At 40.7% G+C, this 17,524-nt stretch overlaps 1 protein-coding gene across 1 annotated transcript; it reads right to left on the bottom strand.

The window, feature by feature from the left end:
* Positions 1–395: 395 nt before the first annotated feature.
* Positions 396–17,314, bottom strand: rab1ba (zRAB1B, member RAS oncogene family a). The gene is made up of 6 exons (XM_079810682.1): positions 17,012–17,314; positions 9,203–9,275; positions 8,981–9,076; positions 8,693–8,788; positions 5,716–5,847; positions 396–2,778 (listed from the first exon to the last, which is right to left on the bottom strand). The coding sequence occupies exons 1-6, from the start codon at positions 17,023–17,025 to the stop codon at positions 2,584–2,586; spliced, it is 606 nt and encodes a 201-aa protein (XP_079666808.1). The 5' UTR covers positions 17,026–17,314; the 3' UTR covers positions 396–2,583.
* Between the last annotated feature and the right edge of the window lie 210 nt (positions 17,315–17,524).

The raw sequence follows: 17,524 nt of genomic DNA, 5'->3' as shown, positions 1-17,524 counted from the left end.
AAGAAAAATATTGCATTTTTTTGACGTTATTTTCATGACAATTATGCATATTTCCTCACCCAATTCTCATTGCTATAATGCATCCAGATGTTTTACTGTCGAGTTAGTCTGTAATTCTCATTCATCTAAATGATGTTCCTCATTACATCCTACAGTACACTGTATTGAGAATCATCCAGTCCAGACAAAATGATTCTTATTCAAATCGCCATGAATATTTTATGATTTTGGGGGTGAAACATGCCACGTTCATGTTCTTGACAAGTTTTACGAGATTCAACTTTCAAAATGATCAGTCGTCACATTTTCCAACTAGCACGGGAAGTGATACTTACCTCACCACCCACACAATATTACTCTCGACACAGAAAAGCAAGCAGGGAAAAGTCATCTTTAAGTCTCATGTTGATCATTTTATTATATATATTTATAATATGTACAGAGAAGAGAAAACGAGATCAAACCCGGCTATGAAACCGCACCGGGATGAGCAAGCAAAAGGGGGATAGAGAAAGAGCGTGTATATTAGACGGGGAGACTACTAAAGAAGAGCTGCTTGCCGTTTTACCATCGCCGTGTCTTAATTCAAAAAAATTAGATGTGCAAATGACATGGGTAAAAAGTACAAATGAAAAGACGCACATTCATAAGCAACGACCCCCCCAACCCCAACCCCAACCCCTTCATCTTTCCGCTAACCCAACACATTACCACAAAACTCTAAATTCATAGATCAAAAGACAGCGATCCATCGGAGAAAACGGACCCTTCCGAATGCATCCAAAAAGCACTTGTTTAGTGTGTGAAAGAGTGCAGGGTTTCAATGAGACTTTCATATACTGTTTATTTCCACACAGACGTAACGCGGGATCCACAACGGACCCGTTTTAAAAATCAAAGGAATGTTCCCAAACGCAGTTTCTGCAGTTGCCCCTTGCCCGTCCCTCCTTCCCAGCCATTGCACGCGCACCCATATCCCTGCTACTGCTCCCTCCAACCCGACGCTACCGGTTCACTTACAAAACAGTACGAGCGAATCCACCGCACGACATCGCTGACGACATTGTGCGGTTGTGTTAGCACTGGCAGATGTTAGTGGTGTGAAAACTAGATTACACAGATGGGAAGACTATCCTAATTTAGGCCGAGTGACGCACTAATACTAGTGAAGTTCACAAACTCTATCTACATTTTCTAGATCCACGTTGTACATAATAAAACAGCCAGGTCAAAAACATCATCAGGCCAATCATTTGCGATTTGTGTTCGAAATGTGAGGGGCTTTAGGTTGCCATGTAGGATCCGTCTGAACCTCTTCAATCACCAAAGGCAACATCTCAATGAGACCCTTATTTTGAGAAAGCTAGAATCTACGTGTACGAATGTTTTTCTTTAAAGAACACGGGAGGTCATATCCGGTCTCCTACACTGGACCAGTCAATCCCAATATTCCTAGATGTAATACGCAATATTCCCACACAGACACACACACACAACCGGATCCATGGAACTACCACGCTGTCATTGGTGGCGAAATTAAGGCCCTTTACAAAAATGCAAATATATTTACCGTATGCAAATAAATACAAAGCGCACACAATGCATGATGGACCATTTTTTGGCAGTAGCAGCGAGGACTACGGGTTGGCTTTAATTGAAGTCTGGCTCAACGAGATGGTAAAATGACGCCACAAAACTGCTGACCACAGGAGGAAACGACCTCAACGCGAGTCAAGACGGTGTTCGTGCATTCGTTTTGAACCCGCGATGGCCAGACACTCAAAAGGTCCTTGAGGTAATAGAGGGAACAGTAGCTTTCGTCGACCAACCTAAAGCCTAGACCCCCGTAATCCGGATTACGAACAAAAAAACCAACCCTATCCGTTCCCCACCCAGACTACGTCATGACAGCGGTAAGCCTTTGTACAAGCCTTCATTAGAAAAACAAAAACCTACAGGAGAAAACAAAAACAAATCAGTCTTAAAAATCACCATAATAACAATAATATACTAGTAGGATGAGAACAAGTAGAGAATATTGCCGACTTTGTATGCGGTTGGCTTCCTGTCGATTCAGCCCAAGAAGCCATGCTTTCGCCCACAAAACCTCATTCAAGTGACAATGTGTGTGAGAGAGATTTAGAAATCCTAGAGAGATGGGTTAACTTTCGTAACACGACCTCGCTAGTTGCTTAAAAGGAGGATTTCAGAATCGCCCCTAGTTCTGCTCTCATTATAGACATTGGACATATGACTGTACCAAAGCTCCACTTTAAGTACAGGGGGCGGGGCTAAGGATGTGGGTTATTCATGGGGGAAGGAAAAAGGGGTGAGGTGTCTTACAAAAAGGGAAAGGATAATAAAAACAAGAAGACTATGTTGTCACAAATGAAGCCGTAAGGCTGTTAGACGTTGGCTCTTGATGCAGTGGTTCCTCCCGTGAGAATGCTGTTTTTTTGGTGTGTGTGTGTGTGAGAAAATGTGTTCGAGGGGGAAAGGGATGGTTGTGTGTGTGTGTGTGTGTGTGTGTGTGTGTGTGTGTGTGTGTGTGTGTGTGTGTGTGTGCGCGCATGCTCGGGCTCTTCAACAGCAGCCGCCACCAGACTGCCGCACAGGAGTGCTCTCGATCTTCAGGTTGGGCTTGTCTCCTCCAGTTGTCGCTCCAGGGCCCATGCGCTTCTTGATCTCGGCAGCCATGGTCATGAAGGCCTGCTCCACATTCGTGGCGTTCTTAGCGCTCGTCTCGAGGAAGGGGATTGCTAAAGAGTCGGCAAATTCCTGGAAGGCAAAAAGAAGACACTTCAGAACTCTTTTATTTTGCCCAACCTCATGTTTGGCTCTGTAAAAAGGCCTATTCACACCGAGGATGATAACTATAAGGATTAAGACATTTTAAAAATAGTTATAAACGTAAAAGAATAGTCCACACCACAACTGTAATGATAACGGCATAGAGGGATGATATCATTGATATCCCTTTCAGAACGATTGTTTAAGATCAAAATATTGACACCAAATCAGAATCCATCCTGCTTTGATGAGCTCGAGCACTGGCAGACGACATAACTGCTTACAATAAACAGAACTATAACGTGCGCTGGACGCCAATACAGTTATATAGTTATTGTTCTTGGTGTGAACAGGCCTTAAAGGCCCACTGAAGTGCCTTGAAACGCGCAGCTTTATTCAATGTGTTGATGTAATTTCCACTGAAACAGGAAGACAGGGCGGGACATAGAGCAGCTCCTCCCCTTTTTAAAAAAAGCTAATAGTGTTTCGTTTATATCACAGCTCGGCCAGAGCTGTTGAGCTCTGCAAAACTGCATTTGACAGCCACAGTGTGATAGATTCCCCTTTAGATTTAATACGAGTACTGTTACTAAAGCAAAACAGTGAACGTAATCTTGCTGAGGATGTGTAGTTTGAAAAGGGTGTAATTTATTTTGTTGTAGCATGGCACTGGTGTTTTCTCGTCTACTCGTCAGTGCTGTTTCTAATGCCAGGTCTGTCTAAACGTCTAAAAATCATAATCTCCTCCATATGGCTTTAAAATATAGCATTCTGTGCAGAATTCAAATGGGTCTTATACGTTTTCTGGTCTGCGCCAACTCATGCATATGATCCGCTCTGTGCTATTGTGTTTCTGGACCGGAGCAGACTGTAGGACTGAAAGCAGATTTAAAACGTCTGAATCCTTCCCTATCCGCTATATAGTGGATGTGGCAAGCAGCGAGGCAGAGGGACCGTGAGAGCTCGTGTCTCACGGAGGAGCTCGGTCGCATAAAAGGAGGAGCGACGACAGTGAAGGACGAGAGAGGACCAGGCCTGGAAAATTTATGTTTTATTTTATTTACATTTTGTGATGTGTGTGTGTGTGTGTGTGTGCGGCAGTCGTCCGTTAGGGGCTGCTGCTTTTACTTTGTATTTTGTTTGTTTTATTTGATTAAAAGTTTGTGAACGTTCGCCGGTTCCCGCCTCCTCCTTTCCATAACAACGGACCTTGTTACATTGGTGCCGAAAACCCGGGAGGAAGGAGGGACATGCTGTGGGAGAGCCCTCGCTGTTGAGGGGGATCGAGGTGCTGAGGAGGTCAGGATCGAGGTGCTGAGGAGGTCAGGATCGAGGTGCTGAGGAGGTCAGCACCTCAGGTGCTGTTGAGGGGCAGCGCGGAAGAAGGAAGACCACGAGGGGCTGCCCGAGGTGGTGGTGCTGGGGCGAGTGCAGACCGGTGGGATGGAGAGGTCGCTGGCGTGCCCGGGTCGAGTTGGGGTGGCTGCCATCCTAGAGGGAGCGGAGGAGTCGCTGGCGTTCGCCGTGGGCTGGAGCCTGCTGCCATCCACCATGACGGGGAGGAGCAGGGAGCGCGGGAGGATTATTATTATTATTCCTCATGCTTCCGGCTCCTTTTCTCTCGCCTCGTCTGTTTTATCCCCAGGTGCCACGGCCGACGTGATTGGTCCCCACCGATGGGGGTATGTGGCAAGCAGCGAGGCAGAGGGACTGTGTCTTAAGGAGGAGCTTAGTCGCATAAAAGGAGGAGCGACGACAGTGAAGGACGAGAGAGGACCAGGTCTGGATTTTATGTTGTATTTAATTTACCTTTTGTGATGTGTGTGTGTGTGAGTGTGTGTGAGTGCGTGCAGCAGTCATCCGTGAAGGGCTGCCGCTTTTACTTTGTATTTTGTTTGTTTTATTTGATTAAAAATTTGTGAACGTTCGCCAGTTCCCGCCTCCTCCTTCCCATAACAACAAACCTCGTTACAGTGAACAAGTGACCAATTTCAGCTTCAGCGTCTATTTATAGTTTAGGAGACGGGACTCTTCCGATTCTAAAGCGATTCTATTTGATTGGACAGAAAATCTGATGAGAAGCTGAAGTGCAGAGGGATGTCATCAAAATCATTGATCCATATTGGCGGAAGTGAGAAACTGTGAGTTTTGAATATCTTATATCTTCTAAATGCAAATTTTGTCTTTTTTTGGAGCACACTAGCTTATAGAGAACAGCAGGACTGATATATTCATACTTAAGGTCAAAAAACTTACATTTTGATTTCATGGGGAATTTAACTCTTTCCCCACCAGCGTTATACAAAAGAAGTTGCTGGAAAATTCCGTCAACAGCAGGGAAGCGTTGTTTCATAAATGACGGAAAATTCCATCAATGGCGAAGAAAAAAAATGACTTGTCAAAAAGCTTAATCAACTGTATTCAAGACAAAGTTTTTGTTCTGTTGAAAATTTGAGTAGTTTATGCCTGTGCAGAATTCCCCACCATAAAGTGTTGTACGTGTTGCTAGGTGGTTACTTACTGCCCAAAGCCAAAATGGGCTCACTGCCGAGTCTTTACGATATACTGGTCTCTAAATAATTCTGGTTCCCTCTTTCAGTGCAAGGCTATGGGATTTTTTGGCCCGTTTATCGGCTGCAAGTGTAAATCAGAACGCTGAGAACAAGCCCCACAATTTGACATATAATTCACATCCGTAAAACAAATGGTGCAAGACGGGTTAAATATTAGGTTGGGGGTTTATTTAAATCTCCAACCCTTAGCATAAGAAGCAGTAATAGTAAAGGAAAGTATTATGCTCCCAATGTCACAAAAACGGGAAGCATTTGGGCTTGTAAAGTCCACTAGTTTTGATGAAAAAGGGAACAGAGATCTAAACTCAGCCACTAATACAGATTAGACGTGTCTATTTCGATGCTTTAGTACCTTGGCTGTTGTGTAGTCCACTACTTTCTTGGTGGTGAGATCACATTTGTTCCCCACCAGGAGCTTGTTGACGTTCTCGCTTGCGTAGCGGTCTATTTCCTGTAGCCACTGTTTCACATTGTTATACGATTCCTTTAGAAAGAGCAGGACAGAGAAAATAACTCTCAATTTCAACATTTCATGTGATGATAAAGCATTGTTATCCAGTGTTGATATCGTAATCTACATCTGAAACAATTAAAAAAGCAAAAAAATGCTGAAATAACATATTAGATGGAAAAACTTAAATGAAAATTAGAAATATTTCCCCGGTAACTAACTAACTAACTAACTAACTAAATGTCAAATTAAAATAATTTGCAAGTTAAAGTACTAAAACTGAAAAGAAACCAATACAGAAATGATTAAACTAATTTAAAAAAAAATGACAAAAGCACATAAATTAATACTTTAAGAATACAAATAAAAGCTAATTCAAAAGTAATTTAATAGTACATAAGTTATACTAATCTAAAACACGGGTATATTAACACACATTTGACAAGCAGGTCATCAAGAGAGGTTTTCTGAGGAAGACACACAGAACAGGGATGCAAACAGGTGAGGGGTAAAAAAAGGTGAGAACATTGCGTAGATAGAGAAAACCTTCTCCGAGGTCAGGACACTTTTTTAAATTATTTTTTTATACATTTACTTTTCATGCTCATTTATAGACACTATTAAGTATCTTTGCATCTGACTGAAAACTAATTCTAACAGGTAAAAGGTGAAAAAGTTTTTGTGTTTTATGTAGGGCAAAACAACCCTTTATAAAACACAAAAAACGGATTTCAATAGATGTGGAAGCTGAATACATAAACAAAACCAAGAAGACAACAACCAGATAAAATGTAACACTCAAAACTGAAAATCCCACTGGCTACAAATGCATCAAATACACCAACTCGTAAGTTAAACCCTATTTCTTCTGACGTTTAGCCACCAGAATTTCAAGGGCTCGCTTCCTTTGTTTTGCTGCATGTCTCAGCCTTGCCCGTTTTTCTTTGACGCATTTATTTTAATTTTTAATTTTTATTTACTTATTTATTTGTATTACCTTGTAATGTCACTTCACAAAACAAGGAAAAAAAAAAGATGTGACAGATCTATGACAGAATCAGAACTACAGAAATATGTGGTAAATATCTATGTGACTGAACATTTTTATTTCTGACTTTTTATAGACGGCTGTCACCATATCAGTCTTTCACTACACAGTTATTGTGGCTAAAAGAATTCACAATAATGATACATCACGATATCCATAGAAATCTTGAAAAAATAAATAATGTTATCAGTCAACTAGGATTTAAAAAGAAATGTATAGTATTATATACAGTGCTAAAGGCTATGTAAATTGGCATTGCGTTATAAATGTACATTATCCTTTATAAATGCCTGAGATGGCTCGAACACAGATAAACCCTAATACGGTCACAATGGTGTGTTAATTCTCTTCGTGTTTAAACGGTCAAAATGTCTCTATCCGCGTTTTATTCAGCTACAGTGATAGCTGGATGTCTTTGATCATATTAGGGATTTCCTTGAACTTATCACTCAAGTTGTGGACTTTCTGAGTGTGAGCACGAGTATGAATGAAACATAAATTGCATGTGAGAGTATAGCGCTACATAATGCTCACAATATGGCTAAAAAAACCAGAAGAAAAAAACACTGCTCTCTAAAGATATTTGAAGTAAACATACAATAATCCATACGTTTTTATCCGAATGAGCACACTTTTGGACTAAAAGCCCAGAGGATATTTCTTATGTAGATTTAATAAAACACAGAAAAGCGTCAGCAGTTAACAGGTTAAAGTAACATTTCCCATTTCAGGACTAGCAAAATAATGGCAACTTCCTCTCTGTACAGGTGGTCAATTCTGCAAGATAACGGAGGTGGAGGGACGTGAACAGGACAGAACAGGTGGTATTGCCCCGTTTTGCGCTCACTGTTGAACAGCAAGTCCTGCGGAAATCCAAAACATTTCCACACTGTCGAGCAAACTTATTTGGAGTGCCAGTCATATCCAACGACATGTTTTTACACGGCAGTAGCAGCTGCGCGCTGTGACTGCTTGTGTTTTATGACAAGTGGCAACCAGCGTTAAAGGGATAGTTCACCCAAAAATGAATATGAACTATGGTAGTCAATGGTTGCTCTATCTGCTTGGTTACAAACATTCTTCTAAATATCTTGTTTTGTGTTCAGTAGAACAAAGAAACTCATACAGGTTTGGAACAACTTGAGGGTGAGTAAATGACAGAATTTTCATTTTTGGGTGAACTATCCCTTTAAGGTACAATACCGACACATACTGTACGTTGGAATTTTAACCATATACTGGCGCTGGATTACATGCCATATTATCATACGTGTACTATTCATTTGAAATATTACAGTTATCACCAATAACGTTATATTGCGACACCCTAATTAACATGATAGCGATATTACATTTTTTAAAGGTGCAGTGTGTAGTATTTATGAGGATCTATTGAAAAAAATGCAAACACACAGAACTATGTTTTCAGTGGTGTATAAAGACCTTACATAATGAACCGTTATGTTTTTATTACGTTAGAATGAGTCATTTCTATCTCCACACACCGCGGGTCCCCTACAGTGGCGTCGCCATTTTGTGCCACCATGTTTCTACAGTAGCCCTAAATGGACAAACTTCTCTACAGAGCGCTAGCTACTCTCTGCTGTCTCAGACAATGAAATCTTTGTCCTGCGTCGGCCACCGTAGCTTCTCTACATGCTTTGAACGGTTGCAATTCACAACCTCACCACTAGATGCCGCTAAAATTAAACACTGAACCTTTAAATATCAAATATCCTGTATATCGTGACATCTCTGGACAGCAATTCATTATTGATTCTGTTGCAAAGTGTGCCAAATAAGGAAGGAGAACTTCTGATTATGTCTCACCTGATCCGTGACATCATAAACCACAATGATACCGTGAGCCCCTCGATAGTAACTGGAGGTGATGGTTCGAAATCGTTCTTGCCCTGCAGTGTCCCACTATGAGATAGAAAGAAATAATCATTTATAGTAATGTCAAACCTTGCATGCTTCTATTAAAGCATTTGGCCCCATTTTCACATGTACAATGTAATGAGTTACTAGACTCATGGTGTGCATGCTTGTGACTGCCATGCTGTCACAGAATGTGTGTGAAAAATGTGCGTTATGAGGGAGGATGTATGGACTTACAATCTGTAGCTTAATGGTTTTTCCATCAAGTTCAATAGTGCGGATCTTGAAGTCCACGCCTATGGTGCTGATGTAGCTCTCAGTGTACGTGTCATCCTGCAGGACCAAAACACCAACAGACAGGAGAATGAAAACTAATCTTGATCTTGAATGAAAACTTGATGTTTAATTGATGTTAGGCAGCAAAAGCTGACAAAACAAGCCATCTGTGCCTGAACTCACAGCAAATCTCAAAAGAAGACACGACTTTCCAACTCCAGAGTCACCGATGAGGAGCAGTTTAAACAGGTAGTCACTAAAATGGAGAAACATACATTAAATACATCATCGTGAATATACACCATTTCAGTTTCAGAACAAATGTAACCTTATGACATTTACCAGTTAGATGAGTTTATCACATATTCACAGCAGCGCCATTTTTTATTTTTAATGTGAATGAAAGCGAGGCTGTAAGGGATAGACATACATCTCTCTTCAGTGGGTTGTACTATAAACACTAATACGTTTTTGTTTGAAAAACGCATATTTTTCTCTCCGTTTTGGCCTTCCATCCACACTGAGAGCTTTTTGAAGACTGTTTCACAAGTGGATAAATTTGGACACGGTGTTTTCGTGTTGTACTGTGGACTGTGAAAACAGAAGTATTTGAATTCGATGACGCATGTTTAGTCATGTAACGCATATGAAAACCCATAGATATGAATGTTTATACCGCTACTGTTCTTGTTATGTGCTATTCACTTTCACACTGTTGCTAATTGCTAAAGATACTCCTTTGTACACTCTTCATATCGCAGTTCTGCAAAGATGACACAAAATGTACTCACGATTGCTGTCCTGCGGCAAAACATGAGAATAGTTGCATTTTAGACCAAACATAAAATGGTGAGTGAGTGCGACCTGGACACATTAGTGAATGGTGAGATATTTTGCTTAATAAAATGATCCTGCCAGAAGAATAGCATGATAACTTTATTGTGTCTGTTCCCGGTCTCATCTCAGTGAGCTTTTATGAGGGTTTACACATACACAGTGAAAGGAATTAGTTGTCTGGCTATCACCAGCCCAGCTCAATTTAAGATTGAACATTGGTCTGGGGAGTCTGCTCTGTATTTTCTACTGCACAAGAGGCGTGATCAACGGGCATAGTTCAAATGACTCTGTACACAATTGGATAGTCCTTCCATAGATATATATAATAAAGGCTAGGTGTCTTATGTAGGGGTGGGAGAAAAGGTCGATGCATCGCGATTCGTTATCTAACGATTCAGAATCGATTCTCAAAAATTCTGAATCGATTCTGTGTTCAATTCAAACCGCCACTTCACCACTGAGCGCGCACACACACGCGGTCACTGGCCAAACAGAAAAACCTGTTGATAGGCGAACGTTCGTATGCTGGTGAATTGGCTTTGTTTAAGATAAATTGGACAAATTACAACCTGCTCAGGGGCGTTGCACCCGTGGGGACACTTTTCCCGGTGAGAGGGTTCAACACCCGCACGTTTTATGCAGTTTTTCCGTAGTTTTGCACAAACGCCTTACAGCAGTCGCTCCTCCGTTTCTCTGGCCGCTCTGAGTCTGCGCTCGCTGCGGCTGCCTCCCCATTTCAAAAATGTATTTTGCTTAATAAATGCAAAGTTTTTAATTTCAAAAGCATTTCTAAATTAAGTTCATATTTCCAAAAAATGAAATTCTGAGCTAAAATAACGAAGAGGTGCTCAAGTAGGCTATAAGGCGCTTTCCTTGCCATTAATGCTTAATAACGCTCCTATGTCTACGATGCGGTGGCCGGGGTATAAACCTACAAACATCCGTGGCATAATTATTGCACAATGTTTCTGAACAAAGACTTCGTTTTGATGAGTGATTCGTTAAATGTCTCTAACATGACTGTTGCAGCTCGGCAAGTTCTCATGTGAGATGTTATGCGCACACACTGAATTTGGCTTCTCAGCGAGCGCTTATGTTGTTTTTATTCTGCATTAGCCTATGTTTTAAAGATTTTTTTGTGGCTCTAACCAAAGTAAACTTTTTTTTGCTTTAAAGACATTTTTTGTTAAAATGTTGTAAAGAAACTGAAATTGTCACTCTTAGTTGAACTGTTTATTCTTAATGATTGTTCTTTGCAATTGTATGGCTTACTATGTTTTATTAGAGCTTGTTAATCTTGAATATAACTTTGTTATCAAAATAAAAGTATTGAAAGAAATCTTCATAATCATTTTTAATATGGCAATACTGTCAAACAGATATTCTAACTACAAACAAAAAACATATTAGCTCCAATTTTGGTTGAAATCTAAAGTTCATGTATTTGCACAGCAGGATAATTAGTTACCAAAAATGTATTTTAAGAATCGTTTTGGGAATTGGATCGTTACTCCCAGAATCGGTGCCTTAAGATTCCCACCCCTAGTCTTATGGCGCAGTCTCTAACGTCATCACCGGTGGCCATCTTGTCACAGGCAAGCTTTCTGGCGGGCTCTGTGGTACCTGATGTAAGGCGAGTGATCTGCACGAACACAAATACTCTCATCTCGCTGAAATCTTGACAGATTTACAAATGGTTTGGTTTCTTACAAACGTTATTAACGTGGCTATAATTCTGGATGCTTGAAGAAATTATGAATAATTATTCATAAGCAGTGTCATAACTACATCTCTGACATTTATAACAAACCAAACAGTTTGAAAATCGGTAGAAAATTTAGCAAGTTATGGTTACTTAAAGTACATGCACCATTAAAGGTCCCACGGCATGAAATTTTCATTTTATGAGGTTTTTCAACATTAATATGAGTTCCCCTAGCCTGAATATTGTCCCCAAGTGGATAGAAATGTTGATCGGTGTAAACCCGAGTTCTGGCTGTCTTTCTCTGCCTTTGAGAAAATGACAGCCCAGACAAGCCAATCCTGAAGTCTCCTGGTTTGACGTCCACACAGGAACGGTTACCTCCCTTTCCTCCGCCCAGAGAATCTGGCACACCCATGCAAACGCTCATGGCTTGTGAACGAGTGAATGCTGGCAGTTTCTCAGTGTTTGGATGTACAAATGAAAACAGAAGTCTTTTTTCAGTTTCTTTTTTTTTCTGACATGAGCTTCTGATCTGTGATCACTGATCAGTGATTTCTGATGTGTAGCTAATTATTATTCGTTCATTCAGATACAAACACAAACTCGCGCTGACTGACAGCGCTCTCATAACTCAGTAGGTACTATAAATAACTTTGTTAGCAATCGCTGAGCTCAGTCTCTGGTACATTAGTGATGTCCGGTTCGCAAACGATCTTTCTTTTGAACCGGTTCTTTTTAGTGAACCGAATCAGTTCACCAAATCGGACTGAATCGTTCTAAACGGTTCGCGTCTCCAGTCAGCGCTGATCCATAATTTACTAAAGTTACTAACTTTCTGACATGAGTGACAGTCCCTCCGACTAGAAATAGACTAATAACCTGAAGTATATGCTGTAACTACAACAGTTCACTGAACTGAGACGTGCTGAGAGAACTGATGTGCCGTCCGCTCATTTCAAATGCAAAGATGTCAGCCAATCACAACAGTGGGCGTTTTTACTGAAGTCTCACCGCAGACACGCCTCTTGAAACAGGGCATTCAGCCACAGGGCAAACAGCAGTATAGAAAAAATGCCTTTTATTTCTAAATTATGACATTTTATGATGTAAAAATCATACTAACAATATACACCTCAGGAAACATTATAAAATAATAGAAAAATGCCATGCCATGGGACCTTTAAACAAATATTACGAGTGAGCAAGACAAGTGACAAGATGGCTGCCAGGTGCAGACGTTGACCTCCATTGGCCAGCAGCGCGGACAAGACATCTAGCCTTTAGGCTGTGTGCCCACCAAAGCGTTTTTATCCAGCTGAAAATGCTAGGCGCTTTAGGCGCTCTGCTGAAAACGTCTCGCTGTGGGCGCTTGAGAGTGTTTTGGCAGCGCAGCTTTTTTTTCAGTTGAGACTCTCTGCTTGTTATGATACGGAATATCCGCGGAAGTGTTACTAGTATCTCATTTCACAGATAGTTTGTTTCTGTATTGATTTTATATAAAAATGCTGATACAATGTAAAGTATTTGCTCTGGCTCTTGTTTTAAATTATTTTGTACCATTATTATACTGCTTGTCGTCATCTGTTGACATTGTACAGTACAAGCAGAATGTTGCGGTTGGTCGGTGTGGTATATGTCCCGCCCCTCCTCCACTCTGATTGGACGGCTGGGTGAAAAGTGACAGTGATGAGCGCTGTGTTTTGCTCAAAGTTGAACATTCTTCAACTCTCGGCGACCAGTAAAAAACACTGAAAGCTCAGCGCTTGAGCGTGAAATACTCGCTCAGCGCCTCGTTACGCTCATGGCGTTCTAAAAACACGGCGCTCCCATTGAAAACAACTGAATACGCCAGCCAGCTGCGTGAAACGCTTTGGTGGACACACGGCCTAATTATGTATATCTATGAGTCCTTCAACCAATAAGACCACAAGAGGCGTGATCAACGGGCATAGTTCAAATAAATTTGTACGCAATTGACCTATCGTAAGCCCCTCCCCTCGAACGCAGATGAGCCAATAGCAGTTGAGTATCAGTTGCGCTGGAACCGGAACTCGGACATCTTTAGGTGTCCGCGCCATAGAGAAACATTGGAAAATCCGAAGCTCTCATCGGTTTAATGGTGTTTATGCTACAAAAATGCTAAAATGCCATGCCTGAGGTTCTGTAACACTGATTCCAGGGATCCTGAGAGGATTTTCTGTTTGTCATACTCTCGTTAAGTTACTATTATAGTCCCTGCTAACATACAAACCGAAATAACGAACTGTTCTCAAGTCATGTAACACTGTAGGTCAAAAACACGAAGGTCTACATTTCAGTGCCTCTCGATATTAAACTGGTTATATGTAAATTAATTTCATTTTAGATATGTTTATGGTCTACATTATCTGTCCTACTAAGGAGGACTTCTATTTTGATGGGTATTATAGTCTATGGGTAGTGAAAGGAAGAGCTCGCATGCAGTTCATCAGAGTTGTTTTGCAGATACAAAGTTTACCAGTTATTAACTGCACCCCCGAAAAGGCATGCGGTGTGTGTATATGTTTTTTTACTGTTAGTTGTATGAGTGTTTTTGAGTAATTTGCTGTGTATGTTAATGGTAATGCAACGGAGAGAGCTAGTTTGTGAATGAGATGTTAATGCGCACTTCTTATGCTTTGTTTGTTCAGCTCTTATGATGATTTCTTTGGAGTGAAAAAGGACATCATAAACTTGATAAACCATCAGTAACGTTTGGCCATCATTCGGACGGGGTATACGCTACATTCTGTGTCCAAAAACATCTTGGGATAAGGTTTTCACACTGTCAGCTGTCATTGTAAGATATAGCAACTCCGTTTGTTTGTCCGAGTTAGCAGGGGGGCGGGGCTTACCGATAGGTCAATTGGATAGTCCTTCAACCAATCAGACCACAAGAGGCGTGATCAACGGGTCTCGATCCATCACTTCTCTATGAGTCATCGTGTTAAACCTGCCAATAGTGCTCCAGGTGAATAAGCCGGTCTGTGATTGGCTCCCGCAAAAGTGTGACAGAAGCAGGATAAATTAATGTACAGGTTTCCAGCCTGAGCTGCAGGACAAAATCAAATCGCCGGCCGATCAGGCTGGGTTTACCCAGTACAGGGAATTAAGTGTTTTCCAGCATTTTGGAGCTTTTGGAAAACGCTAGTGTGGACGGCAAAGAGCGTTTTGAAACGAAATCAGTTTTCAAATGTATCCGGGATAATGTAGCTTTAATGTGTTTTTAGATAGTTCTGCTGATGAAACACTGCAAACATATCTTCAGAAATTTCAGTAGAGAAAACATTTCCAGACAACATGAGCTGTGGAAAACTATAAGTGATGTAGGAGCTTTATTTAGCTTTTTACAGCGGATGCTATTGAAAACATGGTAAGTCTATCCCTCACACCCGTCATGGGGCTGATCTGAATAAGGTCTATAAATAATTCACATTTTATTGCATCACTACAGTCCAGTGTAATTTGAAGCATTATTTTACTATTATAATATCTATTCATATTTTGAATTAGGTTTTATTTTTCATTTTAATGCAAGTTTTTGTCCTTTTGTTATGCTTTTTTAATTATTATATATTTCTACTTAGTATAAATCTAATTTCAGTTCATTTTCGTTTATGTTGTTAACATTTATTTTAATCAAAACAAGAATTCAGCTTCATTCAATTATGGAAAACCATTCATAATACTTTTACTTTTCATTATCGATGACAACTACAGCAGTTACATTAGTGATTATGATGATAATCTTGTTTGGCTCACGTGAGCAAACATAAAACTAATTCTCGTCTCGTACACAGTAAGTGTATTGTTTGTCAGTGTGTAAACTGACCTTTAGGAATGGTGTTAGCCCTGTTATGTTAATATATTAACGACATTACATCTCATAGTACTGAAATAATCATAGAGCACACCACATCTTGCTCTGAACTGATATAGGTGCCATTAGCATTGCTAAAATGTGAACTGCTTTGAAAGGACATCAGAGTACAAGTTGCAAAATCAACTCTGCCATTTCCAAGAACCAACATTCAAGAACTGATGGTGAAGAAAGTTCAAAAGCATAAACAAAGTATCCCCTGCCACACCAGCTCGAAATACAGCAGAGAGAATCGAACTCCAACGATGTCTGTCGCAATGGTTTCTGAATCCAAGCACTAACATTAGACCAGCTGAGAGAAACGTTGCGTGACTGAGCATGCTGATGACTGAGAGTGCTTGCATGTGTCAAGAGGAAAACAAGATGTTATACCACCAGTACAAACAAAAAGAACATCCTTAATCTCACACCCAGTTTCACAGACTAAAATGCATGTTTGAGGTGTTTTAACTGAAAGAAACTTGCACTGATACATCTTAAAATATGTCAGTGCTATTGTTTTGTCTTAAGACACACACCAGTAATGTTTTATATAGGGCACGTTTATAAAAGTTACTTAAATGGCCTAATTGAACTAATGCCTGTTTGTGAAACCGGGCCTTAGACAAGTAAAGCATTTAAATATATTGTTTTAACAATTTAATTTTAACCAAGCACTTTGGCAATACAAACAACACACACCGAATAGTAGTGGGTGTGTCAAATGTCAACGACCAGATATATTTTGATGTTATATATAACTGATAATACTATTTAAATAAAGACTTACGATTTTAGGCAACTAGAATGTACTTATTGACATTGTAAAGCGTATAACTTCATTCACAATACAGAAAGGAAGTGAGAATCAGAGCTTGGGGCAGGACTATCTGTTTAACTGACCAATGGCAAACAGGGGAGTGTTTGAAACATGTGTGTGTTCTTTGTTCCCAGTGAATTAGCATTTGAAACCCTGCTGGATATGGCGAACAAGTAATCAATTTATGTTAATCCACCACTGGATATCCATGCAATACTCAATTATTCAGCCAAAGACTTCTTCATGCTACTAATACGAAAATCCGAAGCTTCTCCTCTTCATGACCTCTTCCAGCTGCTGCCTTTCAATTCACAGGCCTAATAAAAAAAACACATGACACTTGAATGCCTCGCAATGACAAGCTCGAGTCGTGTATGGTTCAAAACACCGCGCAAAAGGGCATATGCGCTCATAAGCGAGACCCATTTTGACAGCTGGATCCAGCCTCACTACACACCGATGACGTCACTCCGTCGCAACGCAACAAACCAAAAAATTACGTCCCGCAGCAGGGCAAATGCTGAAATTACGTGCGTAAACACCGACTGTTTTGAATTTCAAACGTTTAAAAACGAATAACGCAGTAAGACACTTTCTAAATAGAGGCTTTACATGAGCAAACGTCATTTGAATTCGCAGTTAAAGCACCGGACGTTGTTAGCCGTTTAGGCTAGACAAAGCTCCTCGCACTGACGCTTCATGATTATACACACACTGACATCCGCAACACAAGCCCGGCCGTCAAATACTCACTATTCTGGATTCATGGTGTGTTTGTGTCGTTGTCGTGGTGTTCAGCAGGAGATCGGGCTCTTTTCTCCGCGAGCAGACGCGATAATGATGAAGAGGATGACTTGTACGTCTGGAATCCGAGGAACTGGGGCAGCTTTCTCTGTATTTACCCCCTCCAATCACGCCTCAACACTGTGCTCTCGTTGGATTCAGTCACTTGACGGACATTACTGGCCATATAACGCAAAACACTGTTATTTTGTTCTGCTTTCTCGCTTCCTTCCGATCTGCCCCTCGCTCGAAGCACAAGATGGCTGCGCAGGTGCGGCAGTGACATCAGATGACGTGGCATTACGGACTGATCTCAAAGAGACTGAGATTCAAGATATTCGGGAAATATTACAACTTGGATTTTTTTTATTACTTATGATTACATTTCTAAATACCCCACATCATTGGGTACTGTAAAAAAAAAAAAACACGCCATCATATTTCCCTACCTCAGGCATTAAAGACCGTTTTATTATTATAAAG

Source organism: Gobio gobio (genome assembly GCF_949357685.1).
Source record: "Gobio gobio genome assembly, chromosome: 2".
Lineage (NCBI taxonomy): Eukaryota > Metazoa > Chordata > Actinopteri > Cypriniformes > Gobionidae > Gobio > Gobio gobio.
The sequence above is the reverse complement of the archived record's forward strand: the minus strand, read 5'-3'. Positions and strand labels throughout refer to the sequence as shown.